This window comes from Ursus maritimus, unplaced genomic scaffold (genome assembly GCF_017311325.1).
Source record: "Ursus maritimus isolate PB19 unplaced genomic scaffold, ASM1731132v1 scaffold_30, whole genome shotgun sequence".
NCBI classification, from domain to species: Eukaryota; Metazoa; Chordata; class Mammalia; order Carnivora; family Ursidae; genus Ursus; species Ursus maritimus.
The window spans coordinates 2,645,433-2,672,959 of NW_024425564.1; the positions used below are offsets into that span (position 1 = coordinate 2,645,433).

Sequence of the window (27,527 nt, forward strand, 5' to 3'; positions counted from 1 at the left end):
TATCATAAAATGGTAACTGGAATTACCTTTACAATGATCACGTTCTCCAAACTAAAATTCAGGATACATTGTTTAATAAGGTTTTCCTTCAATTATAAATTCACATAAGTCTCCCAAAGTTATAAAACTAACTCACATTTTATAAAATCACTGATATGGTAAAGAAAAAACTAAAGGAGGGGCGCCTGGGTGGCACAGCGGTTAAGCATCTGCCTTCCGCTCAGGGCGTGATCCCAGCGTTATGGGATCGAGCCCCATATCAGGCTCCTCTGCTATGAGCCTGCTTCTTCCTCTCCCACTCCCCCTGCTTGTGTTCCCTCTCTAGCTGGCTGTCTCTATCTCTGTCAAATAAATAAATAAGATCTTAAAAAAAAAAAAGAAAAAAGAAAAAACTAAAGGAAAATATATAAAATTCATTAAAAGCAGTGATTATAGTATAGGATGTCATACTCACTCATCTACTGCTGTGAATCCAGTGCCCAGGACACAATATTCAATAAAATTGTATGTCTTGTTACCCATTCAAAATTGCCTCCTCTCTCCCCCCCCAAAAGACTGGCTTATTAGATTTTTTTTTTTAAGATTTTATTTATTTATTTGACAGAGAGAGAGAGAGCATAAGCAGGGGGAGCAGCAGAGGGGCGGGAAGAAGCAGGCTCTCCACTGAGCAGGGAGCCCAATTCAGGACTCGATCCCAGGACCCTGGGATCATGACCTGTACCAAAGGTAGATGCTTAATCAACTGAGCCATCCAGGTGCCCCTGGCTTATTAGATTCTTAATATATCCTAATATAATTCTGTCTAACTTCTAAATTTATTTATCCCACTTAATTCCACAATAGATTTAAAGCAGTCTGGAACTATACATACATAACTTGAAATAACAGTGATTATAGGAAAATAAATTCTGTATGGGTGAGGTTAACATACAAATGATTATTATGAGATCCTTTCTAAACACCCATTAGAGTGGTTTTTTTTTTTTTTAGTGGGTTCTGAGCCCACTAAAGGCATCATACAACAAGAGAACACAACCAGTTAAGACATGAGTCACAGGAACCATATTATAAAAACAAACTAGGTACTCAGGAGAACTGAAGAGAGGCATAATTATTCCTGTAATAAAACCAGAAGAGTTCCTCCTGTGTATGTTTATGAAGGAGACACTGTATAATGTGGTAAAAATGTCCTAATGAACATTCTTACACAAATAGTGGGTTTCAGATGGTTCTTTTCTTAGAGTTATCTATATCAGTGGAGACTGTTTCATAAAGCCAAAATACAGTCCATTATTAGCAAAGGTGGGGAAGAGAGTACATAATAGCATGGCATGCTGCTGTTCTCTGATGGCCTTAATCTAAGAGGAAATCTTAAGTGTGTTGAGAAAAAAAGGTAAGCTCCATGTTCCTCAGACAATCCTCCAAAGAGGATTTCCATCAACTGAGCTTTTGATAGGTATGGAGACACAGAGACTATTTCTGCTCCATGGCTGCCACCTGGCTTGCAGATTTTCTATGCAGCAAGGTAAAGGCAGATCAATATGCTTTAACAGTCAGGTGGGTTGCTAGGTAGAGTAAGAGAGACAACCTCTTAAGGAAGGCAAGGTACTGCCTAACCAGGACAAGTGCTCACGTCAACAGAGCACGGGAGGACAAATGACTGTACCAGGTTTTTCTTCAAAAAACAATTTGGATTTTCCCCAGCAGAATGAAGAATGAGCAATCACCTGACAAGTCTCAGAGTAATTTGTGAGGATCAGAAGCGGTTTTACAATTTCTTTCAATGATCACAGATGACTTCCATAATCCCTGGAATGATGTGAATGAGTAAAAAATGAACCCTCAATAATGGCTAAAACAACAAACACAATTGTGTTTATTTTTGGAAATTAATGGAAAAATCTAAATATATTAAAATTTGGGGCGCCTGGGTGGCACAGCGGTTAAGCGTCTGCCTTCGGCTCAGGGTGTGATCCCGGCGTTCTGGGATCGAGCCCCACATCAGGCTCCTCCACTATGAGCCTGCTTCTTCCTCTCCCACTCCCCCTGTGTTCCCTCTCTCGCTGGCTGTCTCTATCTCTGTCGAATAAATAAATAAAAAATCTTAAAAAAATATATATTAAGATTTGTAGTTACAATGAATTAACAAATTCTTATTAATGCATCAAATTAATTAAAATATCTAAGGTGAAGGAAATAATTGCAAAAACATGACATCTCTTCTCCAGATCATACAATTTGAGGATTTTTTCCAATTGAATTTAGGTTAACTGCTAATAGCCTTTAAAATGTGCCTTCTAAATAAGTAATTTATACTACTAACTTGGAACTTTCTCTTTACCTATAACACCTGATGCAAATTTCAATAAATATCATACTAGAAATATTTTTCGGTACACATCTTCCTCTACTATAGAAACCTACTTTTTCTTCCTTCTAAATTCGAACAACTGTGCAAGTGTCACTGTAGTTTCTTTATTTTTATGCTCTACACCTCCATTTTGGAAGTAATGTCATGAAAATAAGGCAAATTTGTGCAAAAACTAGAACTCGAGTTTTGATTTAGGAACCTCAAAAAATATTCTTCAGAGAAGCAAGGGACTTAAAAGTGACTTTAAAAAACTCACCACATTTGAAACATTGTTAGCTTGCTTTTAATATCTTCACTAAGTCTCAAGTACCTTGTTTTTATGTTTATATAACACTTTTTTTTAAAGAATCACAAAATTATTTGACTACTTGCAGCTATATATAGTATTTTTAAGTGGAATTTAGTTTCTTACAATAACACTTTCATACTTACGGGAAGAACATCAGATGTTGTTAATACAACTGTTACAAGTGTGTACGATGCAACCAATCCCCAACCTTTCCGTTTTTAAATATTCCTCTCAAAGAGGCTCAAAACACAAACGACATATTAAACACTCTTAACAATAGATCAGTAAACTGAATAGAAAAGAGAGTCATTTAATTGACCATATACTTTGCCTTACACAACTTAATAGTTCAAGAACTTCTATGGAAATTGAGTATTTTCATGGAAATCTCATTCAGATTGGAAAGTGTATTTGTGACAGGATTAGGGACACCAGCTATGTGTCTGGAACTCAGAGCATAGCAACACATAGGCTAGATACCTGCCATTCCTGATTGGTNTAATTCCTGCTGCAAAACTTTTAAGCTACTGGAGCAAAAACGTTTTTCACAATTGCTTTAATTTTTATTAGCCTGATGAAAACTAAAATTCAAACAATGTAGAAATTTACTTAGACATGCAATTTAAAAATCCAAACCAATTTGTGATTAAAATGTGAAATGTAATTAATCTTCATTTGCTATAAGCTCCGTTTGAAAATAGAATCATTTTATAAGACATTTCTTCACTGAAGCTTTAAAGGCCACAGTGGTGTGAGTTAACATATTTCTTTGATTGCAAATGCAGTTGATACATCTGCATCAAGAGCAATAGTTATCTCATATTGATTACAAAAATATTACATGTGGATTATTTTGTTACATGTGGAGTTACTTTCCCAAGCCTCATTAGAATGTTGTCACCATGGGTTTATCTTCCCTACTTTTGTGTTTGAAAATTTCAGCAACAAATGTTTTTGAAGTTATCATTAACTAATTTTTACCTCCTTTTAAGCAAATATGAAATAAACTAATCTTGTATTACATTGTAACTATTTATGATTACTACCAATCAACTTTGCCTGCTGCTCCAATTAAAAGGCTTTTACAGTAATAGTGTTTATAGGCTTCATATCCAGAAAAGCACCCTACAAACATATGCTATAAACATGACTACAGATGCATATAACAGGCATTAGTGTGTTTTCACAATCTTTGGTTTGCTCAGTTTGTGACTCTCTCTCTTGTATGACATAGACATATATTTTACAGTAACACTTCGAGTTTTATTAAATAATAAATTACCCCCAAGCTTGGTGGCTTCAACAAGATTTATTATCTCACAGTTTCTGTGAGTCAGGAATTGGGGAGCAGGATAGTTGAGTGGCTCTGGCTCACAGTCCCACAGGAGAGTGCAGTCCAGATACTGGCCTTCGCTACAGTCATCTGAAGGCCTGACCGAGGCTGGAAGATCCACTTCCAGGATGGCTGCCTCACATGGCTTTGGCAGGCCCCAGTTCTTCACAACGTGGGCTTCTCTGTAAGGCTGCTTCGGTGTCTTCTCAACAGAGCTGTTGGCTGTCCCTAAGGCAGTGGTTTCTCAACAGAGGGCAGTTTTCCCCCCAGGGGGTATCTGACAATGGTTGCTACACCTGGGGTGTATGTTGGGGGGGGGGGTTACTGGCATCTAGTGGGCAGAGGCCAGGGTTACTGCTAAAACATCCTTCACAACAAAGAATTACCTGGCCCAAAATGTCAATAGTGCTGAGATTGAAAAACCGCTCCAGAGTAACTGATTTCAGAGAAACATTCAGAGAAAGAGCAAGATAGGGCCACATATCTTTTATGACCTAGCCTCAGAATCACACTCCGTCATTACTACCACACTCCATGTATTAGAGAAGTGAGTCAGTAAGTACCACCTTCACTGAAGGTGAGGATCATTAGCTCCACCTCTTTAAAGGAGAAGTATCAATTTATGGCCATATTTTTAACTCATTACATTTAGCAACATGGTTTTTTTAAACAAAATACTGAAATTCTCAAGAAATCTCACTTACTTTTGGGAATACTATTTAAGAACCTTCTTACTGCTCTAGAAAAATCACTGGAATTCCATTTAACAAAGCTACTTTTGCTTCCTAGTGAGTGGTCTCTGCAGTATTTTGATGGCCTAATCTCAAAAAATTCTATTAAGCATAAACATATGCAGTCTGATACAGGGAAAAAATAAACTAGTAGTCAAAAGATTTGAGTTCTAGTTTTGGTTCTGGCACTTCCTAGCTGGTTATCTGGGACAAAGCTTCTATAAGCCTGTTTCCAAATAAATAAAATGGGAGTGTCACCTGCTCTGCTTATCTCATAATGTTGTTTTGAGGCTCAAATAAAATAATTATGTGACTGTACCTTATGAACTATAAAAGGTAGGTAGCTTTAAATGTTCTAAGTTGAAATAACATGATACTATAAAATAGTTTCATGACCAGCTTCCAGCATGGGGTTTATCACAAAGTAGATTTAGATATATATAAAATATATAGATTTTATATATGGATAAATAGATATATTTTTATATCTCTTACTCTCAAATTTGAGGTTGAGTAAACCTCTGAAATAACAGTAAAATAGGGAAATTAAAATATAATCGAGGGGGGCGCCTGGGTGGCACAGCGGTTAAGCGTCTGCCTTCAGCTCAGGGCGTGATCCCGGCGTTATGGGATCGAGCCCCACATCAGGCTCCTCTGCTATGAGCCTGCTTCTTCCTCTCCCACTCCCCCTGCTTGTGTTCCCTCTCTCGCTGGCTGTCTCTATCTCTGTCAAATAAATAAATAAAATCTTAAAAAAAATAAAATAAAATATAATCGAGGGACCAAATCCTTGACCATTTGTTATCAATGCTATGGATAACTAACATATTTGTTAGTTCTCCAAGTTAAAATGTACATTATTTAGCAATTATTAGATAAGGTCTAAGACTAGAATCAGCAATATAATGTAGCCAATACTTTAGACATTGAAATTTAAAAAAAATCCCTTTATTATTTGTTTCCAAATCCAAACTCTGTGGGAGAGCAGAAGCTATAGGTGATCTGAGTATCCTCAGAATCTAGCCCGGTGCCTGGAACATAATCCAAGATTAATAAATACATACCAAAGCAGATAGTTTCTGACCTCAAGGAACAGAGAAATCTCGTTGGAGTGTCAGAATAAACAGACACTCACATAAACAAATCACTGAAGACTTTTAAAAGCAATACATTTGCTTCCTCTAATCCATTACATACACTCCAGTCAGATCAGTTTTAAAACACTTCCTCAATACTTTACAACTCAAGAAATTTAATAGCTTTTCCATGGCCCAGAAAAATGCAATGCCTTAGCCCTACTCCAGACCTGATTCTTCATTGTTGGGGGTAGGATCCAAGCATCTGTATTTAAAAACTCCACGCTGATTCTGAAGCACAACCAGAATGACAGCCACATTTGGGTTTAAGCTACCTGAGATATTCTTGCTGTCAGGCCAGTCCATCTCATAACTAATTCTCTTAGCGGTGTTTTCTCCTGTTCCCTAAAAAACGTTCCCTTTCCTCTTCTCCAAATACTACCCACCTTTCAAAATAACCTTCAAATCCTTTTTCTTCCATGAAACCATTCTAACTACTATAGCCCACAATGCCCCCACATCCCTATACACATTAACACCTTTTTATATATACAGTTCACTTATATTTTATGTCTATTTCTTTTTTTGTTTGTTTGTTTTAGTAGGTCCATGCTCAGCATGGAGCCCAATGCAGGTCTTGAACTCACGACCCTGAGATCAAGACCTGAGCTGAGGTCAAGACCTGGACGCTTAATCAACTGAGCCACTCAAGTACCCCTTATGTCTGTTTCTTTTAACATCGATGGGCATTTAACACTGATGGATAACCAACAGATTTTCTTCACTACAGTAAATCTAAAACATAAGCAAATATGCACACACATTTCCAACTTTCAAAATCATGTTGCCTTAATACCTAGAGTTACAGAAATCTTCAGGTAATTGGCTCGTTCCCTGACTGTAATTTTCATGACCACTGTCATTCATCAGCGCTCATCTAAGCTTTCTTCAAATATCACACCTCCACATCTTTAAGGCTGAATCATACAAGTTTATAACATCAATCTATTCCTAGGGTAGTTAGTGCTACATCTGAGATCATCCTCAAACAATGTTAAGAAAAATAATCAAGGAAAAGCATGAAACATTACATTTCAATAGACTTGAAAACCAAAGGGTTGGCTATTCTTGAGATAAGCTTTAGAAGTACAAATCTGGACATACGATGTACAAACAAAGCCACTGTTGAGACTGTATCATATGATCAACTGAAAAAGAATATGCACACGGGGCGCCTGAGTGGCAGAGTCGGTTAAGCATCTGACTTTTGGTTTCAGCTCAGGTAATGATCTCAGGGTCCTGGGATCAAGCCCCACATCAGGCTCCGTGCTCAGAGCCTGAGACTCTCTCTCTCTCTGCCCCTCCTACTTGTGTTGTCTGTCTGCCTATCTCTCTCTCTAAAATATATAAAATCTCTAAAAGAAGAAGAAGGAGGAGGGGGGGAAGGGGAGGAGGAGGAGGGAAAGAAGAAAAAGAATATGCACAGAAAGTATAGTTTTTCTATCTTTCTGCTGATGGAAGGTTCAAGTTATCCCACCTAGTTTTTCCTCGGGCCAATCAACCCAAATACATAGGGTTATAGAAGTAGTTCTCAACAAGGGTAACTTTGTCCCCAGGGGACATATGGCACTGTCTAGAGACATTTTTGTCTGGGATTGCTACTAGAATTAGCAGGTAGGGTACAGGATGCTGCTGAATATCCTACAATGCACAAGACAGACAGCTTCCCACAGCAAAAAAATTATCCCACCCAAAATGTCAATAAGCTGAGTAACCCTAGGTTATATTATATTTGGAAATGTAAATACAGCTTGATAGATGTTCATAATACTTACTGTTTTCTTAATTTGCTATTTTTCCCCTTTTGTCCCCTGTAGCACTGATATCATTTACCTTATCGAGACTGCTAATTTCAAAGCAGATCATTCAAATATAAGGCACTTAGGACACTAGACTAGGAACAGAAAATGAAGCAAGACAAACTTATAATGTCAAATGAGAAAATTATTAGAAGTTTATCAATATAAGATGCCAACATCAATATTTCACTTCAATTTAATACGAAAATCATTAGGGAGCAGAGGAAGATAACTAAGATTTTCCCAGCATTTGGTAGCCTGGAGAAGAAAACATAAATAGAAACTTATTATGCAAAAGTCTAAGTTCAAAAAGGCTCAAGCTAGCTAAAGCCCTAGATGGATTTGACAGAAGAGGGAAAAAAAGAAATATCTCTTGGGGATATTAAGAATAAAGCAATTATTTCTGGGAATAAAGTTGTATCTACTACAAGGATGATGAAATACAAGAAAGAATTCAATATACACTTGTATAAACCAGACACTTCAAGCTGAGTATCACAGGACAGACTAACGGCATGATTAAGGACACTTAATTTGTAAGTGAAGAAGACTGTCACAGGAGAGACACCACCCCAAGTGGAAGTAGAGGGCTGGGTTAAGGATCTAAAGGACCCTTACCCTCACAGTCCCCTGCTTCCCCTAACACATAGCCTCCGTGAGCCCTGGGCAGATCAAAAGAAGAAGTTCTGACCTGTTGTGGGCACATGCTGATGTCATCACTTTCTAGATCTGAGTCATCAGATGGAAAGGCTCAGAGATTTCCAACACATATACTTGCACAGAGTTGCCCTAGATATAAAAAGTGACCAGTATGTCACTAGAGTCAAGGGAGACAAAAGAATCTAGAAGAAAATTTCAAAGGAAGCATTAGAAACATAAAGGTAGATTTGAAATGGCAACTTAAGTGAAAGAATGCAGAAAAGAAAAGCTACAGAGGACTTCCAAAGCAATCTCTGAGGAAACAAAATGTCCCTTCTAGACGGATATTTTCAAAAGCAGTCACTCTTCCTGCTTTGTTTTCTTTTTTTATTTTTATAAACATAAATCTAGCACAGTGCTTAACACTGGCAATACTGAATTAATGAATTTAAGAAAACAAAGGGGACAACTGGTATGCTTTTGCCTTTGGGGGGGGGGGCATAGTTGTGTTGTGTGATGCCTCTACCCGGGACCATAGGCTTGGCAAAACAACCAATGCATACTTGTGGGTAGACTGACAGTAAGACACACATACTCACATACCTTCCTTCATGTCATAGGCACAATGACAATACCACCAAGGCCTAGAGGTTTTGAGGAAAACAAGGAAATCTATAACAACATCATTCAAAGTAACAGGAGCCAACGTGTTCAGGGTCTAAAGTTACTCAGACAGCAGCTAGACAAAATAAACATTTGTTCTATTACCTTTTTGTTATGTTGCCATGGGAATCTGTGTTTAGGAACACTTATTTTCCCCAACCAGATGATAGAGCAGTAAAAGGGGGAGAGCTTCCATGAAAGAGGAGAGAAAGAAGCCTGTGTATCTATAAAGGCAGGGAAGACAATAAACCTTTGGGTTTTTATAGGGTCACGTATGTGTAGAATCGTTCAATCTGTAAGACTTACTCAAGTTAATAAAGAAGTCCTTGGGGCCTCACAGCCAAAACATTAGTAACAGGTAACAATAATCAGACCTCTACTAAAATTACTATAATAGGGGGAAGGGAGAGGAAGGCAAAGGAGATACAGAGCCAAATAAAACAGAAAAATAAATGAGATCTTAAATGTTGAAGGTAGGTAAAAATATCTTTTAAAATGTGACCCAATTTTAAGAAAAAACCTAGAAGCCCAAAGAAGTTAGAAAACATTCAACCTGCCAGCAGGCTAATCTTCTTTTGTCAGCAGAAGTCTAGAGCTAATCTCTTTGCTCCCTTCCTTTTGGCAACAGAAACCTGAAAAAGTGAAGTAAGCCCGTGTTATTTAAAGAGCTGGACTGGAATACCCTGAATTTCTAGGGCCCAACAGAAGTACTGGCTCTGGTACTCTGAGCCTTCTGGAATGAGAGTTGTACACATGGGTTGGGGTTGGGCACCAATTCATCAGACTCCCCCACTCTACCCTAAACTACCATTAGCACCTCTAATGGGTAGGGAATAGAAATGAAAAAATAGAGACCCCAGAGCAGAATGATCTGTTAAAACATAAATTAGATCATGTCTCTCCTCTGGTCATAACCCTCCATGGCCTCCCCTCTGGCCCAGAATAAAAGGCACAGTTCTTATAAAGGCAAGCAAGGCCTTCATGATCCCTGCACATCTGCAGCCCCTCCACCCTGCCCTACTACTATTTGGCCCCTACATCATTGGGTACTAGCCAGACTGGTCTTCTAGCTATTCTGGAGAGAGAGGCCTCCTGATCCCTCAGCCTGGAATGTTCTTCCCTCCCCACCCAAGTCCAACCCATGTTCTATATCACCTCCTGCAGGTCTTTGCTCAGCTGTCACTTCATCATCGAGGCCTACCCTGACTACCATGCTTAAAAGGGCAACACAGCCATCCCTCCCCTTTCCTTGCTTCATTTTCCCCATAGCACCTATCACCTGACATACTATAAATTTTATTTATTACCTATTTCTACTTTCATCCCCCTTAGAATATAGTTTCTTATGAGCAGAAATTTTTGTCTGTTCATACTCCATCTCCAACACCTGAAGAATGACTCATACATAGCAGGTGCTCCAAGTATCAGTGTAACACACAGTCCTGTCCTCAAGGACATTAGCATGAACCCATCTTTCTCTCCCTTCTTTCACAATCCTTACAATACTCCAAAGTTCAGATAATGGTATGAAAATAGCTGTTTGTCCAAAACCAAAACTTCGGGGTCATCCTAGACTGCTCTCTTTTCTGTACTCTTTCTCCCCTGACCTTCAGCCTAGGAGCCAAAATGTCAGGATCCAAAACCTATTTGTTAAAAGTGCAGAATTTACAGACCACCATTTTCCTCTTTCCTAGAATAAACTCTTAACAGGCTGAAATGCTGGAAAACGGGTTCATTGTATGAATCTTTAACATGGACTTAATTTATGGAAACCCTGTGCAAAGACAAACTTCTAATATTGAAAGCTTTATTTACCAATAAACAAACAAATAAATAAAAATTTCAAGTTTGAAGAGTTCTTTTTTTTTTTTTGTCCTGAAGAAATATGTGCATGATTTCCAAGTACATGGTGACCGTGAGACAAAACCCCTGGGTTCCCTAAAGTCAGGGAAACCCACTTTACAATGAGGTTTTTATTGAGCATTACAGTAATGATACCTCTTAAATAGGAACAAATCAATACCAAATTTCACAGTAAAGAGCAAAAATCTAATGTATTTTCAAAGGCCTGGAGAGGCAGTTTCTTCTATTAATATCCTATACTTACATAACACAAACATGTACAGATAGTCCTAACTTTACAAAATGCACACTGAAGAATTTCAAACCAAAAGGATTCATAAATTCAGGAATTAAATATTTGCACCACCTAATAATTACTTGGGGAAAAAATTTGATCTGGGCAATGACTTAATTTTTTGGTCTACCAATTGTGAGGAAGAGGTGTGACTTTAATGAGTTCAGTCACTGCCCCTCAGGTTAGCTAGGCAATGACACTGGTGGGATTGGTTTTGTAGAGTCAAAGCTCTATTGAAGTGACCCGGCAACCCCTTTCTTCACGAAAAGAAGGGTAAGTACAAAGTACAGCACAAAAGAAGGTATTATACCACACAAACTCAGCAGCCTATATGTAGAGAACGTCTAGTGTTGAAACCCCAGAACCAAATCCAAAGTACCACTGACAAGTAAGCCATTCCTTCAATGAATGAGTCCAGTTCTTCATCTACATAGCTGGGTTAATAACAGAGATCCCATGAAGACTGAATAATAATGCTTTCAATGAAAATACTTTATAGTGTAAAATCCTGGAAAAATGACAATTTATACTAAAGTGAGAGTGATCTAGCCCAGATAATTCTTTCATCTTTGAATCCAAAGCCTCAGGGACTCAGCACCATCTGCACTGTTGCCCATGAAAGGCAAAGTCAACACACAGATCATCTCTACGGCTGAGTTAGAGGGAAATCAAAAACAGAGTACTCTTCATTATCAAGAAATTAAACTGGAAGAACTAAAAAGCCAGAGGTTCAGAATACCCTTATTTTAAAATGGGAGCCAATAGAAAAGCATCAGTAAAAAAATGGGATTCGATAAATAGGACTTTATAACAAATTTGACTAAGACTTTTTTTAAAGTCTTTATATATCAATAATATAAATATTTGCCATTATCTTTAAATATTTATTTGTCGGTACTGGTAATCTGCAGCCAATCACCGTGCTTTTGGTTACAAAGAAAAGCAAATGAGAAGGAAGATCAGTATGGGCCTATTATCGCCACTAGAAAAATAAAGGGCAAGCCCCTCTTACTGATCAGGAGCCAAGAAAGTCATCTTTGCATAGTCAACAATGATGTATTATCATTTATCTGTGCCCTGGCTCATCCTAAAAGAAAAAAAAAAAAAGATTTAAAGCAGTGAATGGCTATTAACACTAAAACTTAGCTTTGTTTATTTTTATTACACTTACGTATATACAGTCTTGTTCCACAAAGCATTCAGGAAGTTGGATTTGATTTCTTAGTAAATTTTGCCATCCTCTTACTAGAAGTCTTGTATATGCTTTATATACTGATGATAAATATAAACTATATAGCAAAATGCCTAGAACATAGTAAGCAATCCATAAAATGTAGTTATTATTTTCATTAGGCTGTAAGCTCCACGAGGGAATGGATTATCTGTCTTGCTCAGCGCTCTATCTCATGAAATCTAGCCCGTTCTCTAGTCCATAGTCGGTACTCAATATTGTTGAATAAACAAATGACTATGACTTAAGAGTAATTCTCAACTTTCACCTCTTTTATGGCTACCAGGGCCCCACCTCCTCTAATCAACAGCAAGGGTCTGGAAAAACCATACCCAGAGGAAAGGCATTTAAGTTCCTGTTTATGTTTCCTTAAACTCACCACAGAGTCCCCCCTTCTGTCCCAAAACCAGAAAATCAATGCTTCGCAACAAAGTACTCTTAAACAATTTTGCTTCATTTCCCCTCACAGGCAACGCACAAAGTTCCTTAAAACTTCAAGACTTATTTAGTTCCTTTTACCCCTTAAAAAGGAAAGGTACATTTATAAAACCTTATCAATTCTCAATTTCTAGTGTGATTCCTTGATCTTGGATTCATAATTGGTTATCATACAGGTTGCTACTTGCTTTTTTACCATATACTTAGCACAAATTAAAATTACGAAAATAGGCTTAATTTAAAGAACTTTTAAGTTATACATCAAAGTATATGACACTTTGGAACAATCAAATCAGGAAACTGACACCCATTTCAGTGAGGCTGCATTCCTTAAAATACTTTCAGAGATTCTTTTTCGGAACAGACTTCAGATCCAGTTCTACAAGTCCCTCAAGAAATTCGGTCATTACTTTATAGTTACAACTCCTTTTTTTTTTTTTTTAAAGATTTTATTTATTTATTTGACAGAGATAGAGACAGCCAGCGAGAGAGGGAACACAGCAGGAGAGTGGGAGAGGAAGAAGCAGGCTCCCAGCAGAGGAGCCTGATGTGGGACTCGATCCCAGAACGCCGGGATCACGCCCTGAGCCGAAGGCAGACGCTTAACCGGGATCACGCCCTGAGCCGAAGGCAGACGCTTAACAACTGCGCTACCCAGGCGCCCCACAACTCCTATTTGACCTAAAACAGTATGACCAACCTGAATGCCTAATCTTTTTCACCAGACTTGAGTACAAATTCTCTAAATTATTTGGATTCAGTTTGACTGTGTTATTCCCTAAAATCAAATCTGTTCTCAAAGGATGATGGTAGCGAAAAATAACATGGGCTCCAGAACGGATACTAAGAGAAATTAAAAAAAAAAAAAAGTTTTCTGCAACACCCAAAAACCTGCTAATTGAAAGGACAACTTCAAGTAATTCTGAATGAGATACCACTTACTTGTAAATCTAAATTTTGGTATTTTCAATCCAAAATCAGTTACATTTGTTTATAGTCAATTGTCACATAATATCAGATACATTTTCCTTCACCAATATACCATAGATTACACTTTAAATCCCTTACCAGAATTATTCCTAAAAAAAGGGGGGGGTGGGGACAAACTCTGCCACCCTGTAAAGACACATAAGAAACTTAACAGTGGTTGTCTCTGAGGAAAGGAACAGCATGGTTGGAGAACAAGAAAGGAAAGGATACCTTTCATTAAATATCTTTTTATGCCTTTTGAATTTTATACAACATGAACATATTACCTATTTTTAAAAATCTGTTTAGCAAAATTACTTCCAAGTGTCAGATACTGCTGGCTTCTGTAAGCCAGAAAAGTATAGTACTAAAGAAATGTAAAGGTCATTTTAATGACACTTCACTATAAATCTGAATCTTCAGTTCCACTGCAGAACTATTCATACCAAGAGTAGGAAACCTTGCAAGCAGTTCTTTTTGAGTTCACTAAACTCCCCCATAATTGAGCTATTCTGCTGTATCATTTCATTAAAGTTTAAACACCACTGGAAATGAGAACTTGGTACTACAAAAATTAATGTCAATTGAAGAATGAAAAATAGAGGTAAAATAGTAAGCTATTAAAGGAGCAATGATCCAAATAAATCTTTGAAAATGTGCAAATCACACACACACATATACATTTATACAGTAACATGTTGCAAATTCCCTTAAAACGTAAACTGCCATATTATAAAAATGGGGAAAAGATGTCAAGCATAGGGCCATCAGCAACATTAACTCAGGCAGCTTGAACTAGAAAATGCAATATGATCTGTTGCTTGACACAATTGCACAATCTCAATTACCCAGAAGATTCTACCAAACAGGAAATTCATGATGTGACTTTAAGAAACACAGGAATTATAAAGATTAACACTTTTTAAGAAACACAGGAATTATAAAGATTAACACATCCAAAAGTCTGGAATTTGTTCCAAAACAAAAAATAATTTTATAGAGCCCTTTTCAAATGATGCATGCACAGGAATACATGGATTAGTTTCAAATCAGCAGCTCTCAAGTTACAGTAAATCTAACATATAGTGCGTAATACCCAAATGAGTGAAATATTTCAGATCCAGAAATTTTATGGTATCAATTTAATTTAAAACACAGAGTGTGATTTGAAGTTGAGAAGTGTCTCTTGCTTACTTTGCTATATACTCCATATCGTTATGAAAACCATCGTGTGCCTCAATCTACGAATGTGGGTAAGCTCCCTGCAAACTCTCTGAGACTTTAAAAACACAATATTCACAAGACGCATTGAAATTAAAAAATATTTACAATACCTCCCAGCATTGTTAGTAACTTTTTGATCTTGAGCGCTCCAACGGATCTGAATCTCACTTGCTCCAAATGAGAAAATTGTTTTGCCAAACAATACTTAAATGAGCAGTGGTATGTGACTAATCAGTGAGGCCGCCAGTTTCTCAAGCTGCAATGTTCTTGCAGGCACTACCACCCACCCCCACTCTGCGAAAAGGAAATACGCTTTCAACCGAATCGGAAACACACCACTCAAGCTGGCACTATGCTGGCCGAGATAAAGTCGGTATTTTAGGTCTATGGGTCGCTGCTAATGCAAGTGCGAATTCAAAACGAATGCTTCTCAAGATGAGATTTCGAAAGAGGTTTGCAAAAAAGCCCGGACAGAACGCCCTTCGTCGTCAGTTTTGTTCGGACAACCGCAGTCTCCTGGTCGAGCTTTGCCCTTCTGCTCCTCCCTGCAGCTCCCCGGGCTTGTCTGCTTTGAGGGCAGGTTTCGGCGCTCAAAGTGAGCGCACCTCGGGAGAGAGCTTTTCTGCTCGACGTTGGCAGGGAGACCCCCCGAAGGGGCACCCCAGCCTCCGTGCCAGCCCCCGGAGAAGCAACCCCCCAAGAAGGGCTTGCGCAGGGTGCGAGCCGGGGCCGAGCTCCAGCACCCACAGCCCACCGTGGACTGCATCTTGCACACAGCTCACCACCTACCTGGGAGTGCAGAGTGCAGGGTGCAAGGGGTACACGGAGCGCAGGACAGGGGTCGAAGGGGCAGCGATGCCCTCCCCCACGGAAAATTCCTGCCGCTTGGTGCAACGCTGAGCTGTGGAGGCAGGCCTGGCCCTGGGGTATTAAGGGCCACCCAGACCACCGCAGACCCAAGCCCGGTGACACTCACCACACGGAGCCATAGGCACCGGAGCCCACCGGGGACAGATTCTGGTAACGCTCGGGCACCTCCCAGATTGTCTTGTTCAGCTCCTGCCGGTAGAACGTGGGCCTCTCCTGAGACATCTTCCAGCGGCGGCCGCGGGGCTAGGAGGTGGCCCTGAGGGGCCCCGCCTGCGCCCGCACCCACTCCCCGGCCCTCGTCGCCCGCCCAGGCGGGCGGGGACCCGGAGCTGGCAGTCGCCGCAGGTGCGGCAGACGCGACCCCGCCGACTCCCGCGCGCGCGGCCCCTGTCAGCCGCAGCTGCTGGACGCGCCTCAGCGACGGGGGCGAGCCCGGCTAAGGGCAAGGGCACGCTCCGGGGCTCAAGGCTGCGCCCACCACGCTCTCCCTGCACCCTCTCCCCGACCAGGCCGACTCCCGGCTGCGCCGCGAGACTACCGCTCCAGCTGCAGCGCCCGCTGAGGTTCCAGTGGTCGCCGTTCCAGAGCCAGCGAACAGGAGCCTCTTGCCGTACTCTCGCGAGAACAGCTCCCGGGACTCTCCGCGAGCCGAGATTTTACCCAATATGGAACCCGCCCACGGGAGGGGGTTGACGACGGGAGAGGATGGGAGGAGCACTTCTCGCGAGAAAAGAGCAACAGCTGGAGACCAGAGGCAGGAACTCTTAGGGACTGTTCTTAAGGGCGCGAAGGCGTACCCGGGAAGGAAGGGATAAGCAGGCAACGTATGCCGCGTGCGCCCCACCGTGGTCGGCGGGGCAAATGCCTGGCTCCGTGGTGGAAAGCCACAGTGACTCCCGACACAGTCGGGAAAAGAGCCAAAATATCTTTGAACTGCCGGTAGTCACCAGCAGCCGAGCATCTGCTCAGCGGAACCCCCAATTTCCAAGCAATACTTACATTTAAAAGAGGAAGGTACTGGCCAGAAAGCCGTTGTATTCCATCTGCTCAAGGACATATGGCTTAATCTTCGGAATTGTGACGAACTCTATCCCAAAACCAAGTATTAGCTCTGCATTAAGGCTGAGGTTTTCCATCCAAACTCTCCTAGCGGTTCTTAAAACTTTTACGTGCAGAAGAATCACTTTGGGTGTTTAAAAATGCGAAGTCCCAGGACCCACAGGCAGTCTAAGTGGATAGGTCCATGATGCGTGCCAAGAATGCACATTTTTACAATACGCCACCAAGTAGTTCTGATTCAGGAAAGTTTCCGGTATCTCCCTTTGACAAGGATTTTTGAAAACATTCCTCTGAGGGTTTGAAACTGAATCCTGCTCTGAAGCTTCCAGTAAAGACGATTTTAAGCATTTGATTCATGCCTCTCAGATTAAGAAGGAGAGCAAGGCAGAGAGTGGTCTTCTGGTAGTGTGGCATTAGGCAAGTCCTTTCTTACACCCTAGTTCCAGTTTCTGCAAAAATAATTCCTGCCTTATACTCCCACCTAATAGGGGCATTTGTAAAGCTGAACAAGATAATAAGTGTGAATGGGCAACATATTACAACCCCATACCTACCCCACTGTTACCAACTTACTCCTTTGTTAAAGCTTGTTAAAATCTCTCCTAGAAGTAACTGGGCCCAAGCCAGGACGCTTCTCAACACTTACCATGACTATTCTCTTTGGTGTTACCCATCCCTTGGAGTGCTCAGATTTTGCCTATCTTGTCCCAGCATCTAGCACAGTGCCTGGAACGTCTTAGGAAACCCATAAATATTTATTAGACAAATTATGAATAATGACTATGATCTCAATTTAGGAGGTGGTGCAGGATCCTCAGATCTCCTCAAGGAAAAACAAAAAAAGTCATGGGTGATTCACGGAAAGCTTTTCCTGGGAGATTCAGTGTGGCTTAGCCTGGATTCTCTTGCCTATGAAGACATGCTGCTTGAAAATGTTCCAAGCCTACCTGCGGGTTAGGGAGCTTTCCAAGAAGTAATGAAGGTTGAAGGAGGAAGTGAGAGCAAAACTGTGCCGGTGAAGAAATGGTGGGTGGGAGTGGGGAATCAAGGTGATGAATGGATGGATGGAGAGAAGGGAGGAAACTCGGAAGTGGGAATCCTAAGGAATTCATGTAATTATCCAAAACATTGGGATAGTGAGGCGAGAGTGACTGAAAGGGTAAAGATGAAGTAAGCAGAACATCCAGTCACTCATTCAACAAATATGTACTGAATGCCTACTCAGTGCCAGGCGCTTCTGATTAGTCAATTCAAAAACAGACACAGTTGCTGCCTACATGGGGTTTACAATTTATTGAGCATTTACTATATCCACCACATTGTTTAGGCACTGGTAATACAGCAGTTAGTGAGAGAGAAAAATCCCTGCCTTATAGAGTGACAGTCTACAAAAAGGAAGGAATAGGTAAAGTGAATGTGTTAGACATTATTAATACAGTAATCGAGCAAGTGTAAAACTGCACTGGGCCAAGCAGGACTACAGGGCGTAGTTCGAGACAGTGACAGGGACTGAGTCAGCTTCAGAAGGTTAAAGGGCAGGGCGTTGGGGGGGCCCAGCAAGAGACCTGGGCAGAAGAGTGTCCTTCAGTGGGAGGGGCCAGGCTTGCGGGGCAGAGAGCTAAGGTTGGAGACCTGAGTGACCTTCCAGCCTCCGGTTTCCTCCTGGGTCTTCTGACATGGTCATAGGGTGACTAAGTGAATTACTGTGGGTGAAGTGCGGGGCACGAGGCCTGGCATCAAGGCCCCTAGTCAAGAGCAGTCAAACCCCAAAGAAAGTGGAGGCCTGGGAGGCACAGGTTAAGGGGCTTCCCGGCCCGGTTACCCCCGCCCCCCGCTCCCGACAGCAGCTGCCCGTGCTCCCGTTCCTCGCCCCAACTCCTGTCCCCTGCCCGCCAGAACGCCCGCGGGTTCGGCCGCAACGGCTCGGGAACGGCCGCCGTCCGCGTCTACAGCGCCGCCAGCCGGGCGGGAGCAGCGTTGGACCCCAGTGCCCGCACTCGCGCCCCCGCCGGGAACCAGGTGGAGTCGTGGCCGGGAGCCGCTGGGGGCCGGGGGCCGCAGGTTTGAGCGGGACGACCGCGTCCGGGTGCAGGGGCACCAGCTCCTCCTTACCCTTCGAAGTCCCCGGGCGGGGGCCGCGTCCATCACTGGCAGGGCCAGGCGCGTCGCGGGCGCTCAGTGTTTGTGAAATGAATGAATGACGATAGTCCCCGGGAGTTTATCTCTCAGAGGCATCGTCTGTACTTGTGAAAGGCCGCGGAACCGCAAGGACTAGAGGCAATGCGTGCGTTGCAACCGAATCCTTTCAGACTCATTGGTCTGAGTTGTCTGCAGCCCGAGGCATCTCCCAACACCCCATCGTCCGTGCCCAGGCGCGCCTTCTGCTTTCAGACCTCACCGCTCTGTTTGTTTGTTCCTTCGGGCTTAGCCCCCACTCCCACCTGCTTTGGTCCCTTTCGCTTGACTCTTGTTAATGTATCGGTGACCCCCTGGAAGCCTTCTCCAACATCCCCACCCCGACAATGAGTTTCTCTCCAACACACCCCACTGGTAATAGTCTCACCAAGTCTCATTAAAGGTAGTTGTTTCTGTGCCCGGTGGTCAGCTCCTGAGGGCTGTCGATTTATTATTCATCCCCAGCCACCAGACAGCATGACCGAAGGATAGGAAAAGCAAGGCACCTCGCTTGTGCCTTTGCTATATTCCAAATACATTCCTTATAAAAATGAGGTAGGGCAAAGGGCTGTTGTGTCTGATGGAATTACAAGTGCTTATTTGAAATTTTGGAGGTGAATTTTACCTTGTGATTATAGAGAATATATGAAAGATGACGCTATGAGGGGAAAGATATCCTTGCCAATAAACTAAGGCTCAAGATTTCATATCTATCAGGTCAATAGTCAGAAAATTGGGTTGCATCTAAATTTTTTTATTCTTGGCTTTTTAAAATACTTTCAACACATTATGTAAATGAATGGATGGATGGCTGGATAGACAAGGGTAGTATGGGGGAGGCAGGGGCTAAGTCAAAAGTGCCTGTTTTTAACAATGCCCCCAATGTTAGCAAAGAAAGACTGACCAAGTAAAGATAATTGGCTGCATTTACAGTGATCCCCATACTTGACTGTTTATCGAATCACCTGGAGGGTTTCTCAAAGCAACTGCTGGCCCATCCTCAGAGTTTCTGATTAATTAAGTCTCGCTAGGTAGGGCCTGGGAATTTGCATTTCTAACACATTCCCAGATGATGCTGATGCTATTTGTGAGGGCACCAAGTGTGGACTACGTAGATTAAAGTAATTAGTTAGTTAGTAGTGAAGCCCAATGCCCGGAATCACATTTGAAGAATGACAAAATGACGTCTTAAGACTTTGGACCCATGGTCCACCCACCTAAATATGTTGTCCGATGTCAGGAAGCATCAGGGAATTGTTTTCTTTCCCTCTTCCTTCCTTTCTTTCTTTCTTTTTTTTAAAGATAGTGCGCGTGAGGGGGAGTTAGGGGCAGAGAGAAAATCTCAAGCAGGCTCTATGTCCAGCACGAGCCCAACGCATGGAAAATCAAGAGTTAGAGGCTTACCCGACTGAGCCACACAGGAGCCCCTGGGAATTGCTTTCTAAGTGGACACTTACCCTCAAGATTATGATTAGAGGGACACCTGGGTGGCTCAGTCGTTAAGCATCTGCTTTTGCCTCAGGTCATGATCCCATTGTCCTGGGATGGAGCCCCGCATCAGGCTCCCTGCTCAGCGGGGAGCCTGCTTCTCCCTCTCCAGCTCCCCCTGCTTGTGTCTCTCTGTCAAATAAATACGTGAAATCTTAAAAAAAAAAAAAAAAGATTATGAGTAGAGCTTAGCACATTGTTGATCACACTGTGTACAGAGGCCCATCACACTGATGCCTTCAGGAGTTAGTAACGGGGGCGCCTGGTCATTAAGCGTCTGCCTTCGGCTCAGGGCGTGATCCTGGCGTTCCGGGATCGAGTCCCACATCGGGCTCCTCTGCTGGGAGCCTGCTTCTTCCTCTCCCACTCCCCCTGCTTGTGTTCCCTCTCTCGCTGGCTGTCTCGCTCTGTCAAATAAATAAATAAAATCTTTTTTTAAACAAGGGAGTTAGTAACAGAGACCCCACCCCCCCTTTACACTGTGTCTCAGCTGAAAGGTAGGTTATCCCATCAGTGTAGTTTGGTAACTTTTTTCTGAAATGCACCATATTCTCCACATCAAACTGCACCTGTCCTCTTGTAAATAGGAGCTCTTGTCATCATACTTTGTCACAAGTATCCTGCTAGTGAATAAAAATGAACCATTAGGGTTTCTAGGAAATCCACAAAGACGTAACGAAGCTGGACAAACTCCAGAGATGACATACTCCAGACAACAACAAAAACCAGTAAGGAAATCATGTGTTTTACCCCGATGCCTTTTGCCGGTCATGTGATGAGCCCTGTAAGACAGCTTTCCTGCTGCCCCTGCTGGCCATCCTCCCTGTGGTCCCGCCCACGAGTTATGACTTGATTACTTTTGCCCTAAACTACAGTAATAGTAATGGTCTCCAATCGGACTTTTTGCCTCGGTCTCTCCTGTCCAATAAAACTCTCTGTGACGATGGAAATGTTTTATACCTGCACTGTTCTGCCGCATGTGGCTGTTGAGCACTTGAAATGTAGCTAGTGCAACTGAGGAACTGATTTTTTTTGTTTTATTTTATTTTAATTACATTTAAATAGCCACAGGTAGCCAGTGGCTACCATATTGGACAGTATACCTCTAGACCGTACCACTGACACCATTCATCCTCCCAAAGAACCTCCCTGTGCATATTACTTGTCCTGCTCAAGCACTTTATTTTTTTATCATGATAAATGTACTCTTTAATCCCCATCCCCTATTTCACCCATCCCCCACCTCCCCTGTAGTAACCATCCTCTTATTCTCTATAGTTAAGAGTTTTCTTGATTGTTTCTCTCTCTCTGTGTCTCCCTCTCTCTTCTTTTGCTCATTTGTTTTGTAAAATTCCACATATGAGAGAGATCATATGGTGTTTGTCTGTCTCTGACTTATTTCACTTAGCATTATACTCTCTAGCTCCATCCATGTTGTTGCATATGGCAAGATGTCATTCTTTCTTATGGCTGAATAATATTCCTTTGTATAATATATACCACATCCTCTTTACCCATTCATCTATCAGCAGACACTTGGGTTGCTTCCGTAGTTTGGCTATTGTAAATAATGCTGCAATAAACATAGGGGTGCATGTATCCCTTTGAATTAGTGTTGTGTTTTGGGGATAAATACCCAATAGTGCGATTACTGGATTGTAGAATCATTCTATTTTTAATTTCTGAGGAACCTCCATACTGTTTTCCATAGCAGCTGTACCAGTTTGCATTCCCACCAACAGTGCAAGAAAATTCCTCTTCTCCCACATTCTTGCCAACCCTTGTTTCTTGTGTTTTTAATTATATCCGTTCTGACAGGCGTGAGGTGATAACTCATTGTGATTTTGGTTTGCGTTTCCCTGAGGATGAGTGATGTTGAGCATCTTTTCATGTGTCTGTTGTCATCTGGATGTTTTCTTTGGAGAAACATCTGTTCATGTCTTCTGCCCATTTTTTAATCAGACTATTTATCTTTGGGGTATTGAGTTGTATCCATTCTTTATATATTTCAGATACTAACCCTTTATTAGACATGTCCTTTGCAAATATCTTCTCCCATTCCATAGGTTGCCTTTTAGCTTTGTTGATTACTTCCTTCACTGTCCAGAATTTTTTATTTTGATATAATCCCAATAACTTATTTTTGCTTTTATTTACCTTGCCTCAGGGGACATATCTAGAAAAAATGTTGCTTTAGCCAATGTCAGGGGAATTACTGCCTGTGCTCTCTCAAGGATTTTTATGGTTTCAGGTCTTGAACTTAGGTCTTTATTCCATTTTGAGTTTATTTTTATGTATGGTGTAAGAAAGTGATCCAGTTTCATTCTTTTGCATGTTGCTGTCCAGTTTTCCCAACACCATTTGTTGAAAAGACTGTCTTTTCCCCAGAGTATATTCATTCCTCCTTTGTCAAAGATTAATTGACCATATAATTGTGGGTTTATTTCTGGGCTTTCTATTCTATTTCATTGATCTATGTGTCTATTTTTATGCTAGTACCATACTGTTTTAATTACTATTGCTTTGTAGTATAACTTGAAGTTTGGAATTGTGATTATATCCAGTTTTGTTTTTCTTTTTTCAAGATTCTGTGGTTATTCAGGGTCTTTTGTGGTTCCATAGAAATTTCAGAATTGTTTGTTCTAAATCTGTGAGAAATGCTGTTTCAAACACTTTAAATAGCTAAAAAGTCCAAGTTCAACCCAGCTATTCAAGACCCTGTAGGAATAGGCCTCAACCTCCTTTATGGGGCTTGACACTGACTTTACTCAGACCTATTTTTTTTTTAAAGATTTGTTTTATTTGTTTTAGAGAGAGAGCACATGCATGAACAAGGGAAGGGGCAGAAGGAGAGGGAGAGAAACTCAAGCAGACTCCCTGCTGAGCACAGGGCCCAATGCGGAGCTCAGTCTCACAACCCTGAGATCATGACCTGAGCCAGAATAAAGAGTCAGACACTCAACCAACTGAGCCACCCGAGTGCCCCTTCATTCAGATCTATTAAGTTACTTGCTTTATATTATCTCTTAATTTTATCTTATTCTCTTCCTGCAATACCTTATTCTCCTCCCTGCCCCTAGTTTAGACAGAGCAGCTCCTAACTCCCCCAGGAAGCCTTTCTCATCCCCCTAGGCTGGAATTACGAATCCTACTCTGTAGGAGATCACATGGTATAAGGATATGGCATGTATTTTGGAATCAGAAAGATGGGGTTCAGGGGTGCCTGGGTGGCACAGCAGTTAAGCATCTGCCTTCGGCTCAGGGCGTGATCCCGGTGTTATGGGATCGAGCCCCACATCAGGCTCTTCTGCTGTGAGCCTGCTTCTTCCTCTCCCACTCCCCCTGCTTGTGTTCCCTCTCTCGCTGGCTGTCTCTATCTCTGTCAAATAAATAAATAAAATCTTTAAAAAAAAAAAAAAGAAAGATGGGGTTCAGGTGCTGGCCCAGCTATTTAAGACTTGTATGACTCTAAGAAACTCACTAAACTCATCAGTAAAATGGGTATAATCATCATGAGCAAAACAGTACCTCTCTTGAGATGATGGGGGAAGAACCTGGCATATGGCAGGGCAGCAATAAATGTTAACACCTGTCCTTCCCACCTCTCAACTCTTACAGCACTATATTTTGGCATTTTTATTCTACTAAACTATAGAGTCTTTGTTCTTTGGTATCCCCATAGCACCTAGCATTCAGCAAATGTTTGTGGAACACTAAATTAATTGACCACAGATGAAATAGCACATGAATTCTTAAGTTAGAAACAAATGAAGGGCAAGAGTACAGATGGTAAAAATTTATAAAATTGTGAAAATAAAAGCAGACAACTTACCGAAACTTAGTCTAATGGATGGGAGCTACCGCTCAAAATATAAATGATGGAGATTGAAGACAGTAAAATGAAATCCTACTTTCTGTAAGTGAACTAGTAGGATTTAATACCTCCAAAGGGCATGACAACAGAAAACATAATGAGCTTGGAAAGAGAGGTAGAGAAATTCCTGGGGGATAAACTATAATTCGTGATGGGAGAAGACGAGGATACTTTGTGTCTTTGACAACAAGGCTCTTGGTACAGAGGTCACACACTGATGGTCCACAGGCTGAATCAGGCCTGCAGAGGGCTTTTGTTAGATATGTTCTGTGTTTTTTAAAAAAGAAAAGTGTGTAAAGCAATTGACAACATTTCAAAGCCAGAAGACTTCAGATAAAAAGTTGCTCATCTTGAGAAAGATCAGACCTGGCCTGCCTGGGCCCCACATGCCCCATGCCAGCCATTGCTGGAGCCAAGGAGCTGTTCCTGCCTCCATCAACCCCACTGTTCCCTCTGTGCCTCGATGTCTACATGTTGCCTGCTTCATGCCAACCCTGTCTTGGTGCCACTTTCAGAAACAAAATGCTAGATTCAAAACCCTGGATCGGACCCAGGATGGCAGTTTTCATAATCTCAGTGTAACTGGCAGGTTAATTAGGCTCAGTTGCCAGGAACAGATATATTCTGGCAATGAAAGCTTATCGTAAGATTACATGGGAAAAGTAAGGAGGACTGGATGAATATTCCTATGGGTGGGGAAAGAAAAGGAAAAATATTACCTGTTTTAATGCACAATTCTGTTTTTTCTGTGAAAAACACAAATTACTAATTCTCTTAAGTGATACATTGTAAAATACCTCTTCCATCCTCTTCTATATTCCCCAACCACATTCTCACTTTATAGAATTTGAGATCTTTAGTTCATAGGTGTTACACAACACATGACTGCTACCCAGTGCTTTGAGGGGTAAAAATACAATCTATGTCTATGGCCCAGTTAACTTTTCAAAATGTATAAAGTGATTGACTTGGTTTTATCACCCATAAAATGAGGATAATAACAGTACTAGGATTGTTGTAGAAATTATGTGAAAAAACTCATGAAAAAAATTGAGAGCAATGCTTGGTATATAGTAAGTGCTTTATAAATATTGGTGATGATGATACATGATCATTCAGGAGGAAAACAAAGTTGCTGATACATTAAATTTGTTTTCAGCCTCACTTATAAAAGAACTACTTGAGGGGCACCTGGGTGACTCAGCTGGTTAAGCGTCCGACTCTCAATTTCTGCTCAGGTCATGATCTCAGTGCCGAGGGATCGAGCCCCACATCAGGCTCACACTCAGCAAATAGTCAGCCTTGGAATCCTTCTCCCTCTCCCGCTGTCCCTCCCCCTGCCCACACTCTCTCACGCTTGCTCTCTCTCACTAAAATAAATAAAATCTTAAAAAAAAAATAGATGATCAACAATGATTAGACTTTCTCCCAGAAATGGATCTAATTCTTCCTTCTCATTTTCTTAAAAGAGCAGGATGGTACAGATTTTTAAAGCTTAACGTGACCCTTAGAGACCATGTGTTCCAGCCATGTTATTTTATGCAAGAAACTGAAGGAAACTGACACTCAGACACTTGCCCCTAATCATATATCCATAGTTAGAAAAACAGCCAGGGCCGGAACCCCAGTCTCCTGACAGCCTGTGCAATGTTTTTTCTGCTGCACCATGGTACCACAACTGGGTACTTGACAGTCACCCAAGAAATATTTGTTGAGGGCTTGCTAAGTGTCAGGCAGTATTCTGGTACCTGGAGATACAGCCATGAACAAAATCCTGCCTCTTGGGCTTGCATTATAGTGTGGGAAACAGAAAATGGACAGACAAATCTTGAATCAGGTCCTGACAAGTGCTATGAAGAAAAGGAAAGGATACAGGGAAGAAGATAGTGTATTGACCACTTAACCTTCAGTGTTTTTGATGAAAATTGATGGTTTTACTGACCTCTTATTCATTTCCCCGCAACATAGCAACATAATTGAACATAAAGAAAACTAGGTTTCCTAGCAAGACATTTGGGTTCTAGTCCTGATTCTGATTATTAAACAGCCAAGGCTGTCGAAACTTTTAGGTTTCCCCATTGGGAAAATGAGACTAATACACACCGTGCATTTTTAATAGGGTAGCTTTGAGTGTAAAACTGTACAAGAGAAAGTTTTTTAAGACAACAATGTGTTGGGACGCCTGGGTGGCTCAGTTGGTTAAGTGTCTGCCGTAGGCTCAGGTCATGATCCCAGGGTCCTGGGATCGAGTCCCATATCAGGCTCCTTGCTTAACAGAGAACCTGCCACTACCCCTGCTTGTGCTCTCTCTCTCTCTCTCTCTCTGTGACAAAAAAATAAATGAATAAAATCTTTAAAAAAGGACAGCAATGTGTTACGCAAATATAAGATATCATTATATGGAAATTTTATTTCCATAAAAATGTGCCAAGAATCTAGATTTTTTTAAAATTGTTTTTTGTTTGATGTCTTCCCACTCAACCAGGAATGTTGCAACCAGAGAGGAGCGCGCAGGGTTTTGGCTATAAATACAGGCAAAATTCTTTCATGTATGATGTCAAGAGAGATGTATACAATGAGGAGAGCTTTCAACAGGAACACAGAAGGAAGAGTATTTCCTCTGGGAACTTGGACATCGACATCACCACCTTCAGACACCACGTGCAGTGCCGGTGGGTGTGGGGGGTCATTCAGCTGCCTCCAAGCTGGCAGCCCTAAAACTCTACCTTAGTCCTTCGGTGCCTACCTCTGTCTTCCTCCTCTGAATTCCTGTCAACGGGACCCTTGAAAAATCACTGTGTGATTTTTCGTCAGTTGTTTGTTTGTTTATGGTTTTTCCTGTAGCACCCTCTTGATTAGAAATTTCTTGGGCGTAAAGTCCTTGGATGTCCCTGACAGCATCTAGGGATGATATTTAATAAATACATTGTTTGTTACTATTACCAGTCTCCTAACAACCACCACAGAGGTAGCGATGGTGGACTAATTAGTGGTAGCAGAATGAGATCCTTCTAACCTCGTATTCCGCGGAGCCTATCTAGTACTTGAGTTGTACGATCGTACAATGTAGAGCTCACTGCCTCTGATAGGCGCTCTGACTA

At 41.5% G+C, this 27,527-nt stretch overlaps 2 protein-coding genes across 4 annotated transcripts in view; one reads left to right on the top strand and one right to left on the bottom strand.

Moving 5' to 3' along the window:
* The window catches only part of MAPK14 (mitogen-activated protein kinase 14), a 72,108-nt gene extending 55,752 nt beyond the window's left edge, over nucleotides 1-16,356 (bottom strand). Inside the window, exon 1 of one of the 3 annotated variants that reach the window (XM_040644699.1) lies at nucleotides 15,937-16,348. In XM_040644699.1, the coding sequence (XP_040500633.1) occupies nucleotides 15,937-16,052 (116 nt within the window). In that variant the 5' untranslated portion in view covers nucleotides 16,053-16,348. Of the gene's footprint in view, nucleotides 1-15,936 lie in introns of all 3 variants that reach the window. The other 2 variants (XM_008693395.2, XM_040644700.1) reach the window with 2 other exon arrangements.
* A 10,557-nt stretch (nucleotides 16,357-26,913) lies between these two features.
* The window catches only part of SLC26A8 (solute carrier family 26 member 8), a 107,172-nt gene continuing 106,558 nt past the window's right edge, over nucleotides 26,914-27,527 (top strand). The window contains exon 1 of the mRNA XM_008693487.2: nucleotides 26,914-27,098. Within this exon, the coding sequence (XP_008691709.1) occupies nucleotides 26,914-27,098 (185 nt within the window). The remainder of the gene's footprint in view (nucleotides 27,099-27,527) is intronic.